General features: G+C 49.0%; 1 protein-coding gene across 1 annotated transcript in view; it reads right to left on the bottom strand.

Moving 5' to 3' along the window:
* The window catches only part of lrrk2 (leucine-rich repeat kinase 2), a 190,341-nt gene extending 163,254 nt beyond the window's left edge, over window positions 1-27,087 (bottom strand). The window contains exons 1-3 of the mRNA XM_079502485.1: window positions 26,562-27,087; window positions 16,055-16,140; window positions 13,223-13,332 (exon numbers count right to left, since the gene is read on the bottom strand). Coding sequence (XP_079358611.1) covers window positions 13,223-13,332; window positions 16,055-16,140; window positions 26,562-26,697 — 332 coding nt within the window. The 5' untranslated portion in view covers window positions 26,698-27,087. The remainder of the gene's footprint in view (window positions 1-13,222; window positions 13,333-16,054; window positions 16,141-26,561) is intronic.
* Between the last annotated feature and the right edge of the window lie 334 nt (window positions 27,088-27,421).

The raw sequence follows: 27,421 nt of genomic DNA, 5'->3' as shown, positions 1-27,421 counted from the left end.
CTTCTGGGGGGTCCCTGGAACAACATATTTTCAGATGGGGGTTGGTGGCCAATTTCATAAAAGTTTTGGGGTCCTTGACATGAAATATTGAGCACCACTGATACAGAAACATAAGGTTTTTCAGAAACCTGTCAGGATTTAGAAAGCATTTGTAGAATGGGTTAAAATAAAATCTGGTTGCCAAAGTGGTGAAGTGGCCGTTGAACTACTTTCACTACTTTCACTTTCAGCTAATGACTATGAATGGTGTTCTCCGAGTCTTATCTTACATGTTGCGTTCTTATCTGTTGTTTTTATTTCGTATCACTGCTGTAAACTGCTGTAAAATGCTGTAAACTGCTGTAAACTGAAAGTCCACAGTCAAGGTCTCCCAGGCACCTCACGGTATCCACAAAGCACCAACCAATTCAACATCCCAAATATCTCCTTAGAGGTTTTACTGTGCTATGTTGATATGCCAAGTATGGCAAGAATGGCACAATGATGACAATTATCTTCAGACTTTAGACTGTACTGTACCACAAGGGGGGGGGGGGGGGGGGGGATTCCTTTACTGTACCACAAGGGGGGGGATTCCTTTTAGCGATACTAACAGACAGACAGCAGTTCAAACTCAGGGCAGGCCAGTTCTGACTCAGTTCTGCCAGTTCAAACTCAGGCCAGTTCTGCAGACCAGATTCCCAAGGATTCCCAAACACTAGGCCCTTTCCCATACACTAGGCCCTCTCCCATACACTAGGCCCTCTCCCATACACTAGGCCCTTTCCCATACACTAGGCCCTTCCCCATACACTAGGCCCTTTCCCATACACTAGGCCCTTCCCCATACACTAGGCCCTTTCCCATACACTAGGCCCTTTCCCATACACTAGGCCCTTTCCCATACACTAGGCCCTTTCCCATACACTAGGCCCTTTCCCATACACTAGGCCCTTTCCCATACACTAGGCCCTTTCCCATACACTAGGCCCTCTCCCATACACTAGGCCCTTTCCCATACACTAGGCCCTTCCCCATACACTAGGCCCTTTCCCATACACTAGGCCCTTTCCCATACACTAGGCCCTTTCCCATACACTAGGCCCTTTCCCATACACTAGGCCCTCTTTCCCATACACTAGGCCCTTTCCCATACACTAGGCCCTTTCCCATACACTAGGCCCTTTCCCATACACTAGGCCCTTTCCCATACACTAGGCCCTTTCCCATACACTAGGCCCTTTCCCATACACTAGGCCCTTTCCCATACACTAGGCCCTTTCCCCATACACTAGGCCCTTTCCCCATACACTAGGCCCTTTCCCATACACTAGGCCCTTTCCCATACACTAGGCCCTTTCCCATACACTAGGCCCTTTCCCATACACTAGGCCCTTTCCCCATACACTAGGCCCTTTCCCCATACACTAGGCCCTTTCCCATACACTAGGCCCTTTCCCATACACTAGGCCCTTTCCCATACACTAGGCCCTCTTTTTTTTGAGTGGTGCAACCACTCCCTTACGGAGCTATGTGTGTGGCTGGGTGGCTGGCTGGGTGGGTCTGAGCACGAAAACAGCATGGTTGTTTTTCACCACCTGTGCGCAACGTAACACACACACAAACACACACACGCACATATTAACTATACATATGGTGATTTCGGGTGTGCCAGTACAGTACAGTGACAGTACAGTACAGTAGAGGGTACAGTAGAGGGACTGCCACACGGTAACTCTGTCAGGACCTTCTAGCTGTGAGGCGACAGCACTACCGACTGTGCCACGTGCCCCCGTAAAATTACTTCTACTGGATCTCTTGTCCAGTAGTCCCTTCCTGACATTTTAGTCTAGTTTTTATTTGTTGACGAAATTGTCCGTATATTAGTTTTAGTCATCGTAGCTTAGTTTTCATTTAGTTTCCATTTAGTTTTCGTCAGTGGAAAAAGTTTAGTCAACGTCTTAGTTTTAGGCGACGAAAACAACACCTGAAACACAAGGCCCTTGATGTTTGGAAAATGTACTAGTCCCAGTGGATTGTCTGCACCTCCCAGGACCTCCCAGGACCTCCCAGTACTTACTGGTGACCTCCCAGGACCTCCCAGTACCTCCCAGTACCTCCCAGGACCTCCCAGTACCTCCCAGGACCTCCCAGTACTTACTGGTGACCTCCCAGGACCTCCCAGTACCTCCCAGGACCTCCCAGGACCTCCCAGTACCTCCCAGCATAGACATATATACATAGACGCCCCTTCCGGCTCTGAGGCGTGTGTCAAAATTGAAGGCACTATTTTCCCGACATTCCTTGCAAAGAATAGCGGAAGCAAAGCGGAAGCTTGTCAAGCTTCCGCGTGCGTAACATAAGTCCCGGAAAAGACGCGCTGTGATTGGCCAGTAGTCACTTGAGTGACAGCGAGAGACATGGAGGATTCACATGAGTGACGTCACTCGGGCAGCGACGCAGTCGCCTTCAGCAAATGCCTTCAGCACTTCTAAATAAGAAAGCTGCGGAGAACTGTTGCTTTGTGTTCACTCTTTTAATGTTTTCTGTTAGTAATCTAATCCCCCCTGGCTCTGATGTTGTATTGTTAATAACTTTGTTGTTTGTGTTTGTTTGTTTGTCTTGTTTTGTAATGTATATTGTCATGACTGTTATAAAGATTTGTTTAAAAAAAAGAAGCCTTCAGCACTGCACTTCCGCCTTCATTGGGATACACGTCGCTCCAATGAACTGCAGCGGCAAATGAGGCGTCTATGTATATATGTCTATGCCTCCCAGTACCTCCCAGGACCTCCCAGGACCTCCCAGTACTTACTGGTGACCTCCCAGGACCTCCCAGTACCTCCCAGGACCTCCCAGTACCTCCCAGGACCTCCCAGTACCTCCCATGACCTCCCAGGAACTCCCAGTACTTACTGGTGACCTCCCAGGACCTCCCAGTACCTCCCAGTACCTCCCAGGACCTCCCAGGACCTCCCAGTACTTACTGGTGACCTCCCAGGACCTCCCAGTACCTCCCAGTACCTCCCAGGACCTCCCAGGATCTCCCAGTACTTACTGGTGACCTCCCAGGACCTCCCAGCACCTCCCAGTACTTACTGGTGACCTCCCAGTACTTACTGGTGACCTCCCAGGACGTCCCAGGACCTCCCAGTACCTCCCAGTACCTCCCAGGACCTCCCAGTACTTACAGGTGACCTCCCAGGACCTCCCAGTACTTACTGGTGACCTCCCAGGACCTCCCAGGACCTCCCAGCACCTCCCAGGACCTCCCAGTACTTACTGGTGACCTCCCAGTACTTACTGGTGACCTCCCAGCACCTCCCAGGACCTCCCAGCACCTCCCAGGACCTCCCAGTACTTACTGGTGACCTCCCAGGACCTCCCAGCACCTCCCAGGACCTCCCAGTACCTCCCAGTACTTACTGGTGACCTCCCAGTACCTCCCAGGACCTCCCAGTACTTACTGGTGACCTCCCAGTACCTCCCAGGACCTCCCAGTACTTACTGGTGACCTCCCAGCACCACCCAGTACCTCCCAGTACTTACTGGTGACCTCCCAGTACCTCCCAGTACTTACTGGTGACCTCCCAGTACCTCCCAGTACTTACTGGTGACCTCCCAGTACCTCCCAGTACTTACTGGTGACCTCCCAGTACTTACTGGTGACCTCCCAGTACTTACTGGTGACCTCCCAGTACCTCCCAGTACTTACTGGTGACCTCCCAGTACTTACTGGTGACCTCCCAGTACTCACTGGTGACCTCCCAGGACCTCCCAGGACCTCCCAGTACTTAAAATAAAAATCTGGTTGCCAAAGTGGTGAAGTGGCCGTTGAACTACTTTCACTACTTTCACTTTCAGCTAATGACTATGAATGGTGTTCTCCGAGTCTTATCTTACATGTTGCGTTCTTATCTGTTCTTTTTATTTCGTATCACTGCTGTAAACTGCTGTAAAATGCTGTAAACTGCTGTAAACTGAAAGTCCACAGTCACTTACTGGTGACCTCCCAGTACTTACTGGTGACCTCCCAGTACTCACTGGTGACCTCCCAGGACCTCCCAGGACCTCCCAGTACTTACTGGTGACCTCCCGGTACTTACTGGTGACCTCCCAGTACTTACTGGTGACCTCCCAGTACTTACTGGTGACCTCCCAGTACCTCCCAGGACCTCCCAGTACTTACTGGTGACCTCCCAGTACCTCCCAGTACCTCCCAGGACCTCCCAGGACTTACTGGTGGACTCCCAGGACCTCCCAGTACTTACTGGTGACCTCCCAGTACCTCCCAGTACTTACTGGTGACCTCCCAGTACTTACTGGTGACCTCCCAGCACCTCCCAGTACTTACTGGTGACCTCCCAGTACTTACTGGTTACCTCCCAGTACCTCCCAGTACTTACTGGTGACCTCCCAGCACCTCCCAGTACTTACTGGTGACCTCCCAGTACCTCCCAGTACTTACTGGTGACCTCCCAGCACCTCCCAGTACTTACTGGTGACCTCCCAGTACCTCCCAGTACTTACTGGTGACCTCCCAGTACCTCCCAGTACTTATTTGTGACCTCCCAGCACCTCCCAGTACTTATTGGTGACCTCCCAGCACCTCCCAGTACTTACTGGTGACCTCCCAGCACCTCCCAGTACTTACTGGTGACCTCCCAGCACCTCCCAGTACTTACTGGTGACCTCCCAGCACCTCCCAGTACTTACTGGTGACCCTCCCAGTACTTACTGGTGACCTCCCAGTACCTCCCAGTACTTACTGGTGACCTCCCAGTACTTACTGGTGACCTCCCAGTACCTCCCAGCAGGGCTGGACTGGCCACAGGTCATACCTGGCATTTTCCCGGTGGGCCGCGACCGTAGGGGACCGCCATGATTTAAACCGCCATGACAGGCAGGCAGGCCAATAGGCGGAAGGCCACCAGGAAAGGTCCGTGCGTGCTGCCATTCTGCCATCATGATAATGTCACTGTACCTGTATCAGTGAGTGACAAAGGGTTGTGTAGTTGTCTGTTGGTTTCAGGGCCGGTTCAAGGCATAAGCAGTATAAGCGGTCGCTTAGGGCCACAACCACTGAGGGGGCCACATCACAGGGAGAAGATTTTATTTTATTTTTTTAATGTATCCCCTATCCCATACATGGGCTACTGGCGGCCTGAGGGCCACATGTGGCCCCCACCTTCACTTAATGCAGCCCGCAGGTTAATATCAACTGTAGGCTGGGGGCCACATGTGGCCCCCAGTCTACAGTTGAGGGATGTTTATACCATCCCTCTACACTGGGGGCGCTGTTTATACCATCCCTCTACACTGGGGGCGCTGTTTATACCATCCCTCTACACTGGGGGTGCTGTTTATACCATCCCTCCCCACTGGGGATGCTGTTTATACCAGTCAGTCTGTCATACCATCCCTCCACACTGGGGGCGCTGTTTATACCAGTCAGTCTGTCATACCATCCCTCCCCACTGGGGGCACTGTTTATACCAGTCTGTCATACCATCCCTCTACACCGGGGGCGCTGTACAGAAAGAAGTAAAAACAATTTTAATAGAGAACTAGTTAAAAGGTTAAAAGGTTCAAACTAGAAAAAGAAAAGGCCCGCAGGTTAATATCAACTGTAGGCTGGGGGCCACATGTGGCCCACACCTTCACCTAATGCGGCCCTCAGGTTAGTATCAACTGGCGGCCTGAGGGCCACATGTAGCTCCCACCTTCACCTAATGCGGCCCTCAGGTTAATATCAACTGGCGGCCTGAGGGCCACATGTGGCCCCCACCTTCACCTAATGCGGCCCTCAGGTTAGTATCAACTGGCGGCCTGAGGGCCACATGTGGCCCCCACCTTCACCTAATGCGGCCCGCAGGTTAATATCAACTGGCGGCCTGAGGGCCACATGTGGCCCACACCTTCACCTAATGCGGCCCTCAGGTTAGTATCAACTGGCGGCCTGAGGGCCACATGTGGCCCCCACCTTCACCTAATGCGGCCCGCAGGTTAATATCAACTGGCGGCCTGAGGGCCACATGTAGCTCCCACCTTCACCTAATGCGGCCCGCAGGTTAGTATCAACTGGCGGCCTGAGGGCCACATGTGGCCCCCACCTTCACCTAATGCGGCCCGCAGGTTAATATCAACTGGCGGCCTGAGGGCCACATGTGGCCCCCACCTTCACCTAATGCGGCCCGCAGGTTAATATCAACTGGCGGCATGAGGGCCACATGTGGCCCCCACCTTCACCTAATGCGGCCCGCAGGTTAATATCAACTGGCGGCCTGAGGGCCACATGTGGCCCCCACCTTCACCTAATGCGGCCCGCAGGTTAATATCAACTGGCGGCATGAGGGCCACATGTGGCCCCCACCTTCACCTAATGCGGCCCGCAGGTTAGTATCAACTGGCGGCCTGAGGGCCACATGTGGCCCCCACCTTCACCTAATGCGGCCCGCAGGTTAATATCAACTGGCGGCATGAGGGCCACATGTGGCCCCCACCTTCACCTAATGCGGCCCGCAGGTTAATATCAACTGGCGGCCTGAGGGCCACATGTGGCCCCCACCTTCACCTAATGCGGCCCGCAGGTTAATATCAACTGGCGGCATGAGGGCCACATGTGGCCCCCACCTTCACCTAATGCGGCCCGCAGGTTAATATAATAATAATAATAATAACTTTATTTATATAGCACCTTTCCAAAAACAAGTTTACAAAGTGCTTTACAGATAATAATAGCAGTAAAAAATACAATAAGAATAAAACAAAATAAACACAATTAAAACATTTCATAAAAAGGATGTGCAATAAAGGTGAGTTTTTAACCGTGATTTAAAAGAGGATACTGAGTTTGCCAGCCTGAGATCCTCAGGCAGTGAGTTCCACAGCCGAGGGGCCCGTACAGCAAAGGCCCGGTCGCCTTTTGTGATAAGGCGAGATTTTGGAACCTTTAATCGGGTTAAGCTGGATGATCTCAGGCAGCGGCCAGGTTTGTAGGGAGTTAAAAGATTACGAATGTAAGCAGGTGCCAGACCATTTAGAGCTTTAAAAACAAGTAATAAAATCTTAAAATCTATTCTAAAACGTACAGGTAACCAATGGAGTGCCGCAAGGACAGGTGTAATGTGCTCACTTCTCTTTGTGCGCGTCAGTAGTCTAGCAGCTGCATTTTGTATCAGTTGTAGACTGTGTAAATGTTCTGTTTACTGATACCTGAATAAAGTGCATTGCAGTAATCTAATCTGGAAGAGATAAAAGCATGAATGACTTTTTCTAGGTCAGAAAAAATAAGAAATGGCCTGACCTTAGCTAATTGTCTCAACTGGACAAAACAAGACTGGACTACCTTAGTCACCTGGAAATCAAAGGACAGCTCAGGGTCAAACATTACACCTAGGTTTCGGACCTTCGTTTTTTGATTACTGGAGAGGGAACCAAGACTGGAGGTAAGATTATTAGAGATTTGTGTGTTTGGGCAGTGAGGGGTAAATATAATTAATTCCGATTTGGACTCATTTAGTTGCAGGAAGTTTCTGGACATCCAATTTTTTAGGTCACTTAAAGGGTAAGACCACTTTTTTAGAGGTTTGGGTTGTTTTCTTACCTTATTATGGGCAAACTAGTCCATTCCATGAGTTATTTCGCTCCGTTGTGTTGTTTATTAGAAATTTGAGAAATAAAAAAAGTCGCTCATTGACTTCCATTGTAACAGGGAAACAGCTCTCAACGTCAGTCTTTTAGCACATGAACAAACGCAACAAAAGCTGATTCTGACAGTTTATGACACCAGGAAAACTCATACGGTTTTATTTTCGTCTTTTAAGATAGATTTATAAAGTTACTATTTTAGTCGGAGATAGACTGAAGCAGTGCTACGGCGTTCCCAACTCTCGCGGGTCGTCTTGCGAGGTTTCGTTTGTAAACAGAAGTCTCCACGCTGTTTGAGATGCATCCAGCTGCAGCCTTGCATATGAGCAGTCCCAGACACAGACACTTTACACACTTCTTCTAAAGTGTCTCCCTCAAACACGTCCATTGTGTATGTTTTTAGTGACAAGCGGACGAGATCAAATCCATGTGTTTACATCCCCGTCATTTCCAATAAGGAAGTGGTGTACAGTTTTGGTCCAATCAGATCGTTTTTCACAGCAGTGATTCGGTCGGTGTAGGCATACCTACCGGATCTTCTTTCTACACAAATTAGTCAAAACAAGACAAAGTTGACATTTTTTATTAAAAATAAAACCGTATGAGTTTTCCTGGTGTCATAAACTGTCAGAATCAGCTTTTGTTGCGTTGGTTCATGTGCTAAAAGACTGACTTTGAGAGCTGTTTCCCTGTTACAATGGAAGTCAATGAGCGACTTTTTTTATTTCTCAAATTTCTAATAAACAACACAACGGAGCGAAATAACTCATGGAATGGACTAGTTTGCCCATAATAAGGTAAGAAAACAACCCAAACCTCTAAAAAAGTGGTCTTACCCTTTAAGCAGGCCTCGATACAGGTGATGTCAGAGTGACCAGGCTTTATGGGGACGTATAATTGCGTGTCATCCGCATAACAATGGAACTGGCGGCCTGGCGAACTGGCGGCCTGAGGGCCACATGTGGCCCCCACCTTCACCTAATGCGGCCCGCAGGTTAATATCAACTGGCGGCCTGAGGGCCACATGTGGCCCCCACCTTCACCTAATGCGGCCCGCAGGTTAATATCAACTGGCGGCCTGAGGGCCACATGTGGCCCCCACCTTCACCTAATGCGGCCCGCAGGTTAATATCAACTGGCGGCCTGAGGGCCACATGTGGCCCCCACCTTCACCTAATGCGGCCCGCAGGTTAATATCAACTGGCGGCCTGAGGGCCACATGTGGCCCCCACCTTCACTTAATGCAGCCCGCAGGTTAATATCAACTGTAGGCTGGGGGCCACATGTGGCCCCCAGTCTACAGTTGAGGGATGTTTATACCATCCCTCTACACTGGGGGCGCTGTTTATACCATCCCTCTACACTGGGGGCGCTGTTTATACCATCCCTCTACACTGGGGGTGCTGTTTATACCATCCCTCCCCACTGGGGATGCTGTTTATACCAGTCAGTCTGTCATACCATCCCTCCACACTGGGGGCGCTGTTTATACCAGTCAGTCTGTCATACCATCCCTCCCCACTGGGGGCACTGTTTATACCAGTCTGTCATACCATCCCTCTACACCGGGGGCGCTGTACAGAAAGAAGTAAAAACAATTTTAATAGAGAACTAGTTAAAAGGTTAAAAGGTTCAAACTAGAAAAAGAAAAGGCCCGCAGGTTAATATCAACTGTAGGCTGGGGGCCACATGTGGCCCACACCTTCACCTAATGCGGCCCTCAGGTTAGTATCAACTGGCGGCCTGAGGGCCACATGTAGCTCCCACCTTCACCTAATGCGGCCCTCAGGTTAATATCAACTGGCGGCCTGAGGGCCACATGTGGCCCCCACCTTCACCTAATGCGGCCCTCAGGTTAGTATCAACTGGCGGCCTGAGGGCCACATGTGGCCCCCACCTTCACCTAATGCGGCCCGCAGGTTAATATCAACTGGCGGCCTGAGGGCCACATGTGGCCCACACCTTCACCTAATGCGGCCCTCAGGTTAGTATCAACTGGCGGCCTGAGGGCCACATGTGGCCCCCACCTTCACCTAATGCGGCCCGCAGGTTAATATCAACTGGCGGCCTGAGGGCCACATGTAGCTCCCACCTTCACCTAATGCGGCCCGCAGGTTAGTATCAACTGGCGGCCTGAGGGCCACATGTGGCCCCCACCTTCACCTAATGCGGCCCGCAGGTTAATATCAACTGGCGGCCTGAGGGCCACATGTGGCCCCCACCTTCACCTAATGCGGCCCGCAGGTTAATATCAACTGGCGGCATGAGGGCCACATGTGGCCCCCACCTTCACCTAATGCGGCCCGCAGGTTAATATCAACTGGCGGCCTGAGGGCCACATGTGGCCCCCACCTTCACCTAATGCGGCCCGCAGGTTAATATCAACTGGCGGCATGAGGGCCACATGTGGCCCCCACCTTCACCTAATGCGGCCCGCAGGTTAATATAATAATAATAATAATAACTTTATTTATATAGCACCTTTCCAAAAACAAGTTTACAAAGTGCTTTACAGATAATAATAGCAGTAAAAAATACAATAAGAATAAAACAAAATAAACACAATTAAAACATTTCATAAAAAGGATGTGCAATAAAGGTGAGTTTTTAACCGTGATTTAAAAGAGGATACTGAGTTTGCCAGCCTGAGATCCTCAGGCAGTGAGTTCCACAGCCGAGGGGCCCGTACAGCAAAGGCCCGGTCGCCTTTTGTGATAAGGCGAGATTTTGGAACCTTTAATCGGGTTAAGCTGGATGATCTCAGGCAGCGGCCAGGTTTGTAGGGAGTTAAAAGATTACGAATGTAAGCAGGTGCCAGACCATTTAGAGCTTTAAAAACAAGTAATAAAATCTTAAAATCTATTCTAAAACGTACAGGTAACCAATGGAGTGCCGCAAGGACAGGTGTAATGTGCTCACTTCTCTTTGTGCGCGTCAGTAGTCTAGCAGCTGCATTTTGTATCAGTTGTAGACTGTGTAAATGTTCTGTTTACTGATACCTGAATAAAGTGCATTGCAGTAATCTAATCTGGAAGAGATAAAAGCATGAATGACTTTTTCTAGGTCAGAAAAAATAAGAAATGGCCTGACCTTAGCTAATTGTCTCAACTGGACAAAACAAGACTGGACTACCTTAGTCACCTGGAAATCAAAGGACAGCTCAGGGTCAAACATTACACCTAGGTTTCGGACCTTCGTTTTTTGATTACTGGAGAGGGAACCAAGACTGGAGGTAAGATTATTAGAGATTTGTGTGTTTGGGCAGTGAGGGGTAAATATAATTAATTCCGATTTGGACTCATTTAGTTGCAGGAAGTTTCTGGACATCCAATTTTTTAGGTCACTTAAAGGGTAAGACCACTTTTTTAGAGGTTTGGGTTGTTTTCTTACCTTATTATGGGCAAACTAGTCCATTCCATGAGTTATTTCGCTCCGTTGTGTTGTTTATTAGAAATTTGAGAAATAAAAAAAGTCGCTCATTGACTTCCATTGTAACAGGGAAACAGCTCTCAACGTCAGTCTTTTAGCACATGAACAAACGCAACAAAAGCTGATTCTGACAGTTTATGACACCAGGAAAACTCATACGGTTTTATTTTCGTCTTTTAAGATAGATTTATAAAGTTACTATTTTAGTCGGAGATAGACTGAAGCAGTGCTACGGCGTTCCCAACTCTCGCGGGTCGTCTTGCGAGGTTTCGTTTGTAAACAGAAGTCTCCACGCTGTTTGAGATGCATCCAGCTGCAGCCTTGCATATGAGCAGTCCCAGACACAGACACTTTACACACTTCTTCTAAAGTGTCTCCCTCAAACACGTCCATTGTGTATGTTTTTAGTGACAAGCGGACGAGATCAAATCCATGTGTTTACATCCCCGTCATTTCCAATAAGGAAGTGGTGTACAGTTTTGGTCCAATCAGATCGTTTTTCACAGCAGTGATTCGGTCGGTGTAGGCATACCTACCGGATCTTCTTTCTACACAAATTAGTCAAAACAAGACAAAGTTGACATTTTTTATTAAAAATAAAACCGTATGAGTTTTCCTGGTGTCATAAACTGTCAGAATCAGCTTTTGTTGCGTTGGTTCATGTGCTAAAAGACTGACTTTGAGAGCTGTTTCCCTGTTACAATGGAAGTCAATGAGCGACTTTTTTTATTTCTCAAATTTCTAATAAACAACACAACGGAGCGAAATAACTCATGGAATGGACTAGTTTGCCCATAATAAGGTAAGAAAACAACCCAAACCTCTAAAAAAGTGGTCTTACCCTTTAAGCAGGCCTCGATACAGGTGATGTCAGAGTGACCAGGCTTTATGGGGACGTATAATTGCGTGTCATCCGCATAACAATGGAACTGGCGGCCTGGCGAACTGGCGGCCTGAGGGCCACATGTGGCCCCCACCTTCACCTAATGCGGCCCGCAGGTTAATATCAACTGGCGGCCTGAGGGCCACATGTGGCCCCCACCTTCACCTAATGCGGCCCGCAGGTTAATATCAACTGGCGGCCTGAGGGCCACATGTGGCCCCCACCTTCACCTAATGCGGCCCGCAGGTTAATATCAACTGGCGGCCTGAGGGCCACATGTGGCCCCCACCTTCACCTAATGCGGCCCGCAGGTTAATATCAACTGGCGGCCTGAGGGCCACATGTGGCCCCCACCTTCACCTAATGCGGCCCGCAGGTTAATATCAACTGGCGGCCTGAGGGCCACATGTGGCCCCCACCTTCACCTAATGCGGCCCTCAGGTTAATATCAACTGGCGGCCTGAGGGCCACATGTAGCTCCCACCTTCACCTAATGCGGCCCGCAGGTTAATATCAACTGGCGGCCTGAGGGCCACATGTGGCCCCCACCTTCACCTAATGCGGCCCGCAGGTTAATATCAACTGGCGGCCTGAGGGCCACATGTGGCCCCCACCTTCACCTAATGCGGCCCGCAGGTTAATATCAACTGGCGGCCTGAGGGCCACATGTGGCCCCCACCTTCACCTAATGCGGCCCGCAGGTTAATATCAACTGGCCTGATCTAGCCTCTTAATTTTGATCTCAAAGTGCACCAGATTGAAGCATTTCCATGGCAAATTTACAGATTTTTCTGGACCACCCCCGGCGTTGCAGTGCAGGGGGGGGGGGCACATAATATTATGTTGCTTAGGGCCACTAAACGCCTAGAACCGGCACTGGTTGGTTTGTATCGTTTATGTTGTTCTGTAAAAGTGGTGGTATTAGGGCTTGTTTGTTTGTGTGTGCCTCGACGGAGTGGGTGGTAGAGTTTCTGCTATCTGCGCGCTGGTTGTGGTGGGCCGGTCTGGGCCAAATTCACGCGAAAATGACCGGGCCGAATTTTTGTCCCAGTCCAGCCCTGCCTCCCAGTACCTCCCAGGACCTCCCAGTACTTACTGGTGACCTCCCAGCACCTCCCAGCACCTCCCAGTACTTACTGGTGACCTCCCAGTACTTACTGGTGGACTCCCAGTACCTCCCAGGACCTCCCAGTACTTACTGGTGGACTCCCAGTACCTCCCAGGACCTCCCAGTACTTACTGGTGGACTCCCAGTACCTCCCAGGACCTCCCAGTACTTACTGGTGTACTCCCAGTACCTCCCAGTCCTTGGCAGCTCCCAGTGGTCTGGTCAACTCCTCCAGAGTGGACGGACAGATCTCAACCAGCCGACACAGCAGGGACCAGCCCACCTGGAGGAGGAGGAACACACAGAGGATGGACTGACAGCATCCTGACAGTTTTCTGTCAGGATGTCGCAGCTCACAACGCTGCGACGCGTTGTGAGCTTGTAGATTGGCTATTTTCAGCAAGTGTAAAAACAGTCCTTACGACGGCATCAATGCCCACCAAAATAGATTTTAGTCGACTAAATCAACTGTAGATTTAGTCGACTAAAATATCATGACATTTAGTCGACTAAAAATAGACTAACACTAATACATTCCAGGTGACTAAAATGTGACTAAAACGAAATGAAAACTATTCAAAAGACTATGACTAAAACTACACTGGTACACAGCAGACAAAGCACAGGTGTGTCCGCAGCATAGCAGCATGACTACATAGACGGAATATTTCCAAGGAATGCATTCATTCATACAGGATAACAGGACACTCTTGGAAAATATCAGGGTACGACAAAACAATGGAATTAACCTATTTAGACCCGAGTTAAAAACATTCACTCTGAAAGAATATAATATTCAAAGATTTGCGCCACATTTTTACGATTTTTCAAAAAATAGCAGACCTACAAACTCATAGCGCGCCACTCGGTGGCGCGCTATGAGATTGTAGATCTGCTATTTTTCCAATAGCTAAATTATAACATAATGTTTAAAACACCAAAAGGGGTTCCCGCCCAAAATGGGTTAACCAATTCAGGCCCAGGAACCCCTTTTGGGGTTCTGTACAGTATGTACAGTATTCAAACATCGAAAAAACTTTGATGCCGCTATATAAATATTTGAAGTTTTTCAGAAAACATAGGTCAGGTCTTTAGAAGGCCTTTTTAGAATCGGCTCTAAAAGTCGGCCTCCTGGTGGCATAAAAGGCAGATGTGAAAAGGTTTGTCCTTTGTCCTCTAGGGAGTGTGCAGGGAACGTTTCTCGCAGATCGGAGGACGGTTCGCCCCCACCGACCTCAAACGCGCTCCACACCCCCACAGGGAGTGAGGTGCCCTGAGTGTCGCTCCACACCCCCACAGGGAGTGAGGTGCCCTGAGTGTCGCTCCACACCCCCACAGGGAGTGAGGTGCCCTGAGTGTCGAGTAATACTTGGTTGACTCTGTACATGGTCTGCTTTTTCCCCCTCTGGTCTCTTCACCGGAAATAACAAATATTATCCCATTTTAGGCGGGAACCCTTTTTGGTGTTTTAAACATTATGTTATAATTATATGCTGTTGAAAAAAAGCAGATATACAAGCTCATAGCGCGCCACCGAGTGGATCTTACCTGTTGCACCCCTCTGCTGCCCATGTAGGAGGACATCTTACCTGTTGGACCCCTCTGCTGCCCATGTAGGAGGACACATCTTACCTGTTGCACCCCTCTGCTGCCCATGTAGGAGGACATCTTACCTGTTGGACCCCTCTGCTGCCCATGTAGGAGGACATCTTACCTGTTGGACCCCTCTGCTGCCCATGTAGGAGGACACATCTTACCTGTTGCACCCCTCTGCTGCCCATGTAGGAGGACATCTTACCTGTTGGACCCCTCTGCTGCCCATGTAGGAGGACACATCTTACCTGTTGGACCCCTCTGCTGCCCATGTAGGAGGACACATCTTACCTGTTGGACCCCTCTGCTGCCCATGTAGGAGGACATCTTACCTGTTGGACCCCTCTGCTGCCCATGTAGGAGGACATCTTACCTGTTGGACCCCTCTGCTGCCCATGTAGGAGGACATCTTACCTGTTGCACCCCTCTGCTGCCCATGTAGGAGGACACATCTTACCTGTTGGACCCCTCTGCTGCCCATGTAGGAGGACATCTTACCTGTTGCACCCCTCTGCTGCCCATGTAGGAGGACATCTTACCTGTTGGACCCCTCTGCTGCCCATGTAGGAGGACATCTTACCTGTTGCACCCCTCTGCTGCCCATGTAGGAGGACACATCTTACCTGTTGCACCCCTCTGCTGCCCATGTAGGAGGACATCTTACCTGTTGGACCCCTCTGCTGCCCATGTAGGAGGACATCTTACCTGTTGGACCCCTCTGCTGCCCATGTAGGAGGACATCTTACCTGTTGGACCCCTCTGCTGCCCATGTAGGAGGACATCTTACCTGTTGGACCCCTCTGCTGCCCATGTAGGAGGACACATCTTACCTGTTGGACCCCTCTGCTGCCCATGTAGGAGGACATCTTACCTGTTGGACCCCTCTGCTGCCCATGTAGGAGGACATCTTACCTGTTGCACCCCTCTGCTGCCCATGTAGGAGGACATCTTACCTGTTGGACCCCTCTGCTGCCCATGTAGGAGGACATCTTACCTGTTGGACCCCTCTGCTGCCCATGTAGGAGGACATCTTACCTGTTGGACCCATCTGCTGCCCATGTAGGAGGACACATCTTACCTGCTGGACCCCTCTGCTGCCCATGTAGGAGGACACATCTTACCTGTTGGACCCCTCTGCTGCCCATGTAGGAGGACATCTTACCTGTTGGACCCCTCTGCTGCCCATGTAGGAGGACATCTTACCTGTTGGACCCCTCTGCTGCCCATGTAGGAGGACACATCTTACCTGTTGGACCCCTCTGCTGCCCATGTAGGAGGACATCTTACCTGTTGCACCCCTCTGCTGCCCATGTAGGAGGACATCTTACCTGTTGGACCCCTCTGCTGCCCATGTAGGAGGACACATCTTACCTGTTGGACCCCTCTGCTGCCCATGTAGGAGGACATCTTACCTGTTGGACCCCTCTGCTGCCCATGTAGGAGGACAGAACCAACATGAGAGGAGTCTGGACATCCTGGTCTTCAAACAGCTCTGCTGCTGCGCACACACACACACACACACACACACACACACACACACACACACACACACACACACACACACACACACACACACACACACACACACACACACACAGAGATTAAAATGGGGTGCATTTTGCATCCCAAAACACAGTGTATAGTTAAAGGAGAATTCCATGCTAGAATGCTTTCTTAACTTGCTTACCTTTATTTGTAGTTGTTACGTCCCCACCAAAGAGGTCCAGGTGTTTTTTTGTGCAAAAACTCCTTATTGGCTATTTCCCCTACCATAAGCCCTCAATGAATTGCATTGCATGGAATGGGAATTGAATGGGGCTATGGGGTGTTATGCTAATTCGCTTATTTCCATCGAAATAAGTAGTAAAGTGTGCCGCTTGGGATATTATTTACATTATGAAGAGAGGATATATACAAAAAAAAAGCCCCATTCAATTCCCATTCACTTCAATTCAATTAATTTAGGGCTTATGGCAGGGGAAATAGCCAATAATGCGCTTTTGCACAAAATAACACCTGGACCTCTTTGGTGGGGACGCAACAACTACAAATAAAGGTAAGAAAGCCTTCTAGCATGGAATTCTCCTTTAAGGGACATAATAAAACAACAACCTCTGCACCCACGGGATGCACTACTGTACTCAGCATGTACAGTCAAAATAATACAATACAAAAATTGCTAGCTTTAGTTATAATAATCATTTCTTCTTCTGTTTTCTACATGAATATAACCACATTATAATCATATAAAATGAAATGGGAGTTAAATGCTGCAATTTGTAAAAATGGCAAAAAGGGGGACTCATAAAGTGTCCCTGGGACTCATTTTCTATTAGGCAATTCACACTGAGAGGGACTGAATCCGTTTCTTTGGAACCGTTTCCGAATACGGTTGCCTGGTCCCCGATGGCCATGATTCACATTGCCCGAGATTCAACAGCGCACCCGCGGGTACACTTGCATAACACACTTTGATCCTCCAGATGGTGGTGTGCTTGATGGCTGGTGCGCACGGACACTGACCATCAACTCTGCGACATTGTCTCCAATAAATCCAGACACTGCATTGCATTGCCTTTTTTGGCTCTTTGCCGTTATACTACGTCACTGTCAGCCTGCCTGCTATTCACTGTGTCAGTCAGTTCTGTGCTCCAGTGTCGTGTTTGATATTAGTTTAATGGATTCTACTTTAGCATTATTATTATTTTGTTTTACTTTGGAAACTATGCCAAGCAAAGCCCAAGAGCCACGTGTAGTCCAAGATCAGCGCGCACTGCGGTGCTGCGTGTATAGCAGATTCAACATAGCAGATCTGCAAGCTCACAACGCGGCGCGCTGCGACGCGTTGTGAGCTTGTAGATCGGCGACGGGCGGCGTTGAGAAATGAGCTGGTGTTACGCTTCGTGCAGTGTCTGTGTTTTTTTTTGTTGACGCTTGGCTCGTCGACTAGAGATCATGTCACGTTCTAAAAAAACATTCATTGGAACATTGGAGCGATCCGTATCTGAATACACTTCAACGGTCCAGAGACCCGCCCCCCATGCGGTCTCGGGGGCGGTTGGGAGATCCGCTCCCGGGAACGGTACGCATCATTCACATTACCACAACATCTGACAAGTGGTCCCGAGTCCGAACCCGGGACCATAGTGTGAATTGCCCCTAAAAGACCATCCCTGCATCCTGGGACTCATTACATTGAAAACATATTTACATCACAGTAAGCATGGCTATTCCCAGTGAGTCCCCAGAGAGGCTTATTATACTGTTAGTAGATCTTTAACTCTTGAGAGCGTAAAATGAAACCTAATGGTCCGTTTGGTTTCATTTTACACAACAGTTGAATTGTTGTTAAACATCTGTATTATTACATTTACAATAATTGTTATTTTGATCAACGTTTGCCTGTTATCTCTCCTATGGTACCAACATCAATACAGCATGGAATTGTGGGGGAAAAAATGCTATGGCTCAAATGGGTCTGAGAGGCTAAATGTCATCAGATGGTGGTCCGTGGCTCAAATGGGTCTGAGAGGCTAAATGTCATCAGATGGTGGTCCGTGGCTCAAATGGGTCTGAGAGGCTAAATGTCATCAGATGGTGGTCCGTGGCTCAAATGGGTCTGAGAGGCTAAATGTCATCAAACGGTGGTCCGTGGCTCAGATGGGTCTGAGAGGCTAAATGTCATCAAACGGTGGTCCGTGGCTCAGATGGGTCTGAGAGGCTAAATGTCATCAAACGGTGGTCCGTGGCTCAGATGGGTCTGAGAGGCTAAATGTCATCAAATGGTGGTCCGTGGCTCAGATGGGTCTGAGAGGCTAAATGTCATCAAACGGTGGTCCGTGGCTCAAATGGGTCTGAGAGGCTAAATGTCATCAAACGGTGGTCCGTGGCTCAGATGGGTCTGAGAGGCTAAATGTCATCAAATGGTGGTCCGTGGCTCAAATGGGTCTGAGAGGCTAAATGTCATCAAACGGTGGTCCGTGGCTCAAATGGGTCTGAGAGGCTAAATGTCATCAAATGGTGGTCCGTGGCTCAAATGGGTCTGAGAGGCTAAATGTCATCAGATGGTGGTCCGTGGCTCAAATGGGTCTGAGAGGCTAAATGTCATCACATGGTGGTCCGTGGCTCAAATGGGTCTGAGAGGCTAAATGTCATCAAACGGTGGTCCGTGGCTCAGATGGGTCTGAGAGGCTAAATGTCATCAAATGGTGGTCCGTGGCTCAAATGGGTCTGAGAGGCTAAATGTCATCAAACGGTGGTCCGTGGCTCAAATGGGTCTGAGAGGCTAAATGTCATCAGATGGTGGTCCGTGGCTCAAATGGGTCTGAGAGGCTAAATGTCATCAAATGGTGGTCCGTGGCTCAAATGGGTCTGAGAGGCTAAATGTCATCAAACGGTGGTCCGTGGCTCAAATGGGTCTGAGAGGCTAAATGTCATCAAATGGTGGTCCGTGGCTCAAATGGGTCTGAGAGGCTAAATGTCATCAAATGGTGGTCCGTGGCTCAAATGGGTTTGAGGCTAAATGTCATCAAACGGTGGTCCGTGGCTCAAATGGGTCTGAGAGGCTAAATGTCATCAAATGGTGGTACGTGGCTCAGATGGGTCTGAGGCTAAATGTCATCAAACGGTGGTCCGTGGCTCAGATGGGTCTGAGAGGCTAAATGTCATCAAATGGTGGTCCGTGGCTCAAATGGGTCTGAGAGGCTAAATGTCATCAAACGGTGGTCCGTGGCTCAGATGGGTCTGAGAGGCTAAATGTTATCAAATGGTGGTCCGTGGCTCAAATGGGTCTGAGAGGCTAAATGTCATCAAACGGTGGTCCGTGGCTCAGATGGGTCTGATTGGCTAAATGTCATCAAATGGTGGTCCGTGGCTCAATTGGGTCTGAGAGGCTAAATGTCATCAAATGGTGGTCAGTGGTTCAAATGTTGAATAAGTTGATGGGTGTGAAAAGGGTTGAAAACCACTACTGTCCAAAGTCCACTACATCTATCAAATATTATACTTTTACTGCACTACAATCATTTTAAAACTGTAGTTACTAGTTTATTACAAAACACACTAACACACTTCAGCCCTATATATAATAGACATTTCAGCCATTTGAAAGTAGCCGATCTGCTATTTCCAAAATATTTGTATACATTTGAAAACTTAAGTACTTTCTACTTTTGGTATTCTTTTCTTTTTTTTTTAATAATTTTTATCCCACGATTTTGTAACCCATTTTTCACCCCTGTGTCAATGATCTAATGTGATCCTGGGCTCTACACACCCTCCGCCAACCTGGGGAGAGCAACGGACTTGAACTCATGCTTCCTTCATGCCTGAGTGTCCAAGTTGCTCCTTTACACCTGACAAGGGGGAGTTTCCCTGGTTGGACGTAGCGTGTGGAAGGAACACGTTATTCCAACCAGTTCCTTTCCCCTCCATCAGGGGGAGTTTCCCTGGTTGGACGTAGCGTGTGGAAGGAACACGTTATTCCAACCAGTTCCTTTCCCCTCCATCAGGGGGAGTTTCCCTGGTTGGACGTAGCGTGTGGAAGGAACACGTTATTCCAACCAGTTCCTTTCCCCTCCATCAGGGGGAGTTTCCCTGGTTGGACGTAGCGTGTGGAAGGAACACGTTATTCCAAGCGGTTCCTTTCCCCTCCATCATGGCGCCCCGGCTGGCCAGGGGGAGGCAGTTTAGAGACCAGGATTACTGCATGTTTTTTGTGAGGGTACCTACCCTAGGGGACACGGGGAGAACATGTGATGGTACCTACCCTAGGGGCCACGGGGAGAACATGTGAGGGTACCTACCCTAGGGGACACGGGGAGAACATGAGGGTACCTACCCTAGGGGCCACGGGGAGAACATGTGAGGGTACCTACCCTAGGGGACACAGGGAGAACATGAGAGTACCTACCCTAGGGGCCACGGGGAGAACATGTGAGGGTACCTACCCTAGGGGACACAGGGAGAACATGTGAGGGTACATACCCTAGGTAGGGGACACAGAGAGAACATGTGAGGGTACCTACCCTAGGGGACACGGGGAGAACATGTGAGGGTACCTACCCTAGGGGCCACGGGGAGAACATGTGAGGGTACCTACCCTAGGGGACACAGGGAGAACATGTGAGGGTACCTACCCTAGGGGACACGGGGAGAACATGTGAGGGTACCTACCCTAGGGGCCACGGGGAGAACATGAGGGTACCTACCCTAGGGGCCACGGGGAGAACATGTGAGGGTACCTACCCTAGGGGACACAGGGAGAACATGAGGGTACCTACCCTAGGGGACACGGGGAGAACATGTGAGGGTACCTACCCTAGGGGACACGGGGAGAACATGAGGGTACCTACCCTAGGGGCCACGGGGAGAACATGTGAGGGTACCTACCCTAGGGGACACAGGGAGAACATGAGGGTACCTACCCTAGGGGCCACGGGGAGAACATGTGAGGGTACCTACCCTAGGGGACACAGGGAGAACATGTGAGGGTACATACCCTAGGTAGGGGACACAGAGAGAACATGTGAGGGTACCTACCCTAGGGGACACAGGGAGAACATGTGAGGGTACCTACCCTAGGGGACACGGGGAGAACATGTGAGGGTACATACCCTAGGTAGGGGACACAGGGAGAACATGTGAGGGTACCTACCCTAGGGGACACGGGGAGAACATGCAAACTCCACACAGAAAGGCCCTTTCGCCAACCCCGCCTCGGGTATGGGCACTGATGACGCGGAGGAGGAAACACGCCGCCAGCACCCACAGCGTCCCGAGCGGGAATCGAACCCAGGACCTTCTAGCTGTGAGGCGACAGCACTACCAACTGTGCCACCGTGCCCCCTACTTTTGGTATTTTAAGTACATTTGCATTCCAATACTTTTGTACTTTTACTCAAGTACATTTCGAATTGTACTGAAATATTATTTATATTCACTATGGACAAAAAGTCAAAGTTGACGCACATGAATTTACTTAAATGAATTTAAATCAACTCATATCTGAAATAAAATGGCTATTTAGAGAGAATCTTACTTTCTTCATATGATACTTTTTCCAGGTTCCTGGGTGTTGGTAACAGTGTTGCACCAATAAGTATAGCAAACAATAAATACATAATTTAATACAAATAATGTGTCTTTGATGCCTTAGCTGAGTCAACCAAGCTTTTGATAGTTGTATTACCTAGTATTTAATGTGTAAATAACAGAAAATGGTAAAAATATAAAGTATTTTTTTCCCCAAAAAACATCTGAGGCCCAAATAATGGCCCGGTTTCCCAAAGGACACCTCTTACACGTGTGGTATGGTGTTGCACATGCTCAGTTGCCCTCTAGGCCGCACATGAAGCCTGTGAACATAGACATTCCGTACATAGATGTGCCACGCAATGGTAGGCCTCAGGCCTTCATGTGCGGCCTAGAGGGCAACTGAGCACACCATACCATACCATACCATACAACACCATACCTCTTACACCATGGTGTAAGAGGTGTCCTTTGGGAAACCGGGCCAATGTCCTCCAATTGTGGAATGACCACATGCCATGTCTGAGTGCAGTTATAAGCAGTGGTCTCTCAGAAACATGTCCTTACAAGACTCGGTCATGTCCGTCCGTGGCAAATGTTTAATTTCGTTTTACACGCCATTGTAATTAATGTTCTTATTTTCATCATAAAACACCCACTTTCTTTAATACTGAATGTCAAAGTCTCCAGGTTTTCTTCAGAATATGCATGACAATTATTTACTATGGCAGGAGTCCAACTAGGACTAGTGCTTCTCAAATGTTTAATTTACAAATACCCTCTTAACTCTGACAGTGTTCGAATGGAACCAAATGGACCCTTACGGGTCCATTTGGTTCCATTTGAACACTGTCAGAGTTACAGACCTCAGACCTGTCATGGTCATTCAGGGCTGTATCTATTCATGTGTTTCTGGTAATATCGATGTCCAATCATTTTAGATTACACAGATTTATGTCTGTGGCAAAAATGGAATGTTGACAAAAATGTCCACCACAACAAGCCGCCATGGGTGACTGATGACCATAGGCTAGTGACTGATGACCCTAGCCTAGTGACTGATGACCCTAGCCTAGTGACTGATGACCCTAGCCTAGTGACTGATGACCCTAGCCTAGTGACTGATGACCCTAGCCTAGTGACTGATGACCCTAGCCTAGTGACTGATGACCCTAGCCTAGTGACTGATGACCCTAGCCTACTGACTGATGACCCTAGCCTAGTGACCCTAGCCTAGTGACTGATGACCCTAGCCTAGTGACTGATGACCCTAGCCTAGTGACTGATGACCCTAGCCTAGTGACTGATGACCCTAGCCTAGTGACTGATGACCCTAGCCTAGTGACTGATGACCCTAGCCTAGTGACTGATGACCCTAGCCTAGTGACTGATGACCCTAGCCTAGTGACTGATGACCCTAGCCTAGTGACTGATGACCCTAGCCTAGTGACTGATGACCCTAGCCTAGTGACTGATGACCCTAGCCTACTGACTGATGACCCTAGCCTAGTGACTGATGACCCTAGCCTAATGACTGATGACCCTAGCCTAGTGACTGATGACTGATGTTAGGCTAGTGACTGATGACCCTAGCCTAGTGACTGATGACCCTAGCCTAGTGACTGATGACCCTAGCCTACTGACTGATGACCCTAGCCTAGTGACTGATGACCCTAGCCTAGTGACTGATGACCCTAGCCTAGTGACTGATGACCCTAGCCTAGTGACTGATGACCCTAGCCTAGTGACTGATGACCCTAGCCTAGTGACTGATGACCCTAGCCTACTGACTGATGACCCTAGCCTAGTGACCCTAGCCTAGTGACTGATGACCCTAGCCTAGTGACTGATGACCCTAGCCTAGTGACTGATGACCCTAGCCTAGTGACTGATGACCCTAGCCTAGTGACTGATGACCCTAGCCTAGTGACTGATGACCCTAGCCTAGTGACTGATGACCCTAGCCTAGTGACTGATGACCCTAGCCTAGTGACTGATGACCCTAGCCTAGTGACTGATGACCCTAGCCTAGTGACTGATGACCCTAGCCTAGTGACTGATGACCCTAGCCTAGTGACTGATGACCCTAGCCTACTGACTGATGACCCTAGCCTAGTGACTGATGACCCTAGCCTAATGACTGATGACCCTAGCCTAGTGACTGATGACTGATGTTAGGCTAGTGACTGATGACCCTAGCCTAGTGACTGATGACCCTAGCCTAGTGACTGATGACCCTAGCCTACTGACTGATGACCCTAGCCTAGTGACTGATGACCCTAGCCTAATGACTGATGACCCTAGCCTAGTGACTGATGACTGATGTTAGGCTAGTGACTGATGACCCTAGCCTAGTGACTGATGACCCTAGCCTAGTGACTGATGACCCTAGCCTAGTGACTGATGACCCTAGCCTAGTGACTGATGACCCTAGCCTAATGACTGATGACCCTAGCCTAGTGACTGATGACCCTAGCCTAATGACTGATGACCCTAGCCTAGTGACTGATGACTGATGTTAGGCTAGTGACTGATGACCCTATAGCCTAGTGACTGATGACCCTAGCCTAGTGACTGATGACCCTAGCCTAATGACTGATGACCCTAGCCTAGTGACTGATGACCCTAGCCTAGTGACTGATGACCCTAGCCTAGTGACTGATGACCCTAGCCTAATGACTGATGACCCTAGCCTAGTGACTGATGACCCTAGCCTAATGACTGATGACCCTAGCCTAGTGACTGATGACTGATGTTAGGCTAGTGACTGATGACCCTAGCCTAGTGACTGATGACCCTAGCCTAGTGACCAAGGGGGCAGGCAGACTTTCCAACGTTGAAGCTCTGGGTCCTAGTGGTAGGAGGAGGGACTACAGGCGGACCCGTGGATTCATGACCGGGAAACCCCGTGCAGCTGGGCTTTAACGTTGAGCGCTCAGTTGCCCTACGTCACTCAGGACCTCAAAGTTGAGGTCCTGGGAGGGACTTCTGGCAGTCTTCCGGGTGCTTCAAAACGCCACTGAGTAACTTCCACTGACATGAATAGCTGGGGGGGCGGAGCTTCGCGCCAGTTCAGTCTCTATTATATATATACTCTATGCTAGTGACTGATGACTGATGTTAGGCTAGTGACTGATGACCCTAGCCTAGTGACTGATGACCCTAGCCTAGTGACTGATGACCCTAGCCTACTGACTGATGACCCTAGCCTAGTGACTGATGACCCTAGCCTAGTGACTGATGACCCTAGCCTAGTGACTGATGACCCTAGCCTAGTGACTGATGACCCTAGCCTAGTGACTGATGACTGATGTTAGGCTAGTGCCTGATGACCCTAGCCTAGTGACTGATGACCCTAGCCTAGTGCCTGATGACCCTAGCCTAGTGACTGATGACCCTAGCCTAGTGACTGATGACCCTAGCCTAGTGACTGATGACCCTAGCCTAGTGACTGATGACTGATGTTAGGCTAGTGACTGATGACCCTAGCCTAGTGACTGATGACCCTAGCCTACTGACTGATGACCCTAGCCTAGTGACTGATGACCCTAGCCTAGTGACTGATGACCCTAGCCTAGTGACTGATGACCCTAGCCTAGTGACTGATGACCCTAGCCTAGTGGCTGATGACCCTAGCCTAGTGACTGATGACCCTAGCCTAGTGACTGATGACCCTAGCCTAGTGACTGATGACTGATGTTAGGCTAGTGACTGATGACCCCTGGTTATAAGTGTCCTAAGTTCTCAACCCGTGGGGGGGGGGGGTCTCCAAATTATTATTATTATTATGGGGGTCCCGAGACGTTGCCAAAGCATTTTCTGGGGTCCCCAGCCAAAAACGTTGAGAACCCCTGGCCTAACCTACACCTACCACAGTCTGTGTGCGCCAGGAACAGAGGGTAATAATAATAATAAATATAGCTGCAAGCAGGGATAAGGCAGGACCAAGCAACAAGACAATAAGCAATAAGTGCAATATGCACAAATAAAACATAGAAGCATGGAAGACTATGGAAAAAGGTCAACTCAAAAGGCAAGAGCTCTACTGACTGAGCTACACGGACACAATCAGTTGTTTCATTGTAAACAACAAAATCATTCAGGGTTTTTGATGACAATTATGTGTATCCTGATTTTGGACATGTCATCATTCATTACTAGTGTGTTCACTGTTCATGTTTTCGCGTACACACTTCTCTTCAAGTGGGATTTTAGATGGTCCATAGATTGTGTGTAGATTAGAACGTTTTTCAAACTGCTCAAAATGGCAGAATATCTGAGCGCGGAGCTTACAGGTCAAAGTGACAGATGTGTTCCCCATGAGTCAATGAACATGTGGAAACAACTGCCATGATTTTTGGCCAAACGAGTTATGCCTGTTCAAAGGTTTCACTTTGGCCAATTGGAGTAAGACTGGCATGACTCTCTACTATACTGTAAAGTGACATAAGCATATGACGCTGCATGTATGTATTAGGGGCAGAAGAAGAATTTTCACAAAACAGCAATTTTAATTGGCTCATAAAAACTTCAAACAGGTCAAAAGTTAGAACACGAAAGTTGTTCGGCATGAGGAGACACCTATGTGTATCAAAGTGTCATTGCCAACGGTCAAACGGTTCATGAGCTATGCACGTTCAAAGTTTGCATTTTCAATTGAGTGCTATAGCGCCACCCTTTGACCAATGGCCGTGGGCTTCGCGTCGTCACCGTTTGGCATGGCCCTTGTACCATGTCGACGAGTTTCGCAACAACCGACTGCACGGTTCAGCCAGAACTGCTATTTTTGTCGGAAGAAGAAAAAAACTAACAATAACAATAGAAGGACCGAGTCCTTTCAGGACTGCTTGGTCCTTTAATAATAATAATAATAATAATAGATCCTACCACAGTCGGTGTGCGCCAGGAACAGCAGGTCCTGGATGATCTGGATGAGGGAGCTCAGCTGTCTGTCCTCCTGCAGGTTGCTGAGTCTCACCAGAAGCTTCTTCAGCCGGTCCCCCAGCTCCTCCACGTTCACCATGGTCCGGATTCTATGTCCTCCGCCTGTTCACCATGATCCGGATTCTTACAGGTTTACCTCAGCCTGTCTCCTCCATGATCAATATCCTTTACACTACTTTTACCTCAGCCTCTCTATAGCAGCTCCATAATGATCCTTCAGATGCTTCCTTCTTGTCTTCCAAATCAGCTCACATGAATTCATTCAATTACGACCCGCCTCGGCTCGACTCGTGGCTCAACTTGTTTAGCAGTCAGTCAGTCAGAGAGAGCTTCCATGGTTTGGTGATAATGACAAACAGGCGGCGGCCAGCAGGATAGAGACAGACAGCACTCAGTCTGACTTCACTACTCTGACGTGATTTTTTTTTTACAAAGTCTGTCAAAAACAGTTTGAAGTCAATATAATAAATAATCCCCCGTTCGGTCGGTGGTTAGATGGGCGCTCCTGATCCTCTCGTTGTTGTTGTTGTTGTTTTCCAGGTGTTGTTGTTTCCCTAAAACACAGATTGTTTCTGGAGGAGAGAAACTTTTACTTGTTGCCTTTTTCTCTCCAACAGGCGTGTTCTGAACAGTTGCCAGATCCTGTGACAGAAAGAAGCGAACCCATGCATGCAGGTCTATGAAAACAAACGCATAATGCTATTTGAAAATAGCAGATCTACAAGCGCACAATGCGTCGCATGGCCACAAAACGAATTAAGCGACTATGCCTTTTGAAAATGGCAGATCTACAAGCTCACAAC

The sequence above is a fragment of the Electrona antarctica genome (assembly GCF_951216825.1).
Source record: "Electrona antarctica genome assembly, chromosome: 5".
NCBI lineage: Eukaryota > Metazoa > Chordata > Actinopteri > Myctophiformes > Myctophidae > Electrona > Electrona antarctica.
Note: the sequence above shows the minus strand (reverse complement) of the source record. Positions and strands in the feature narration are given on the sequence as shown.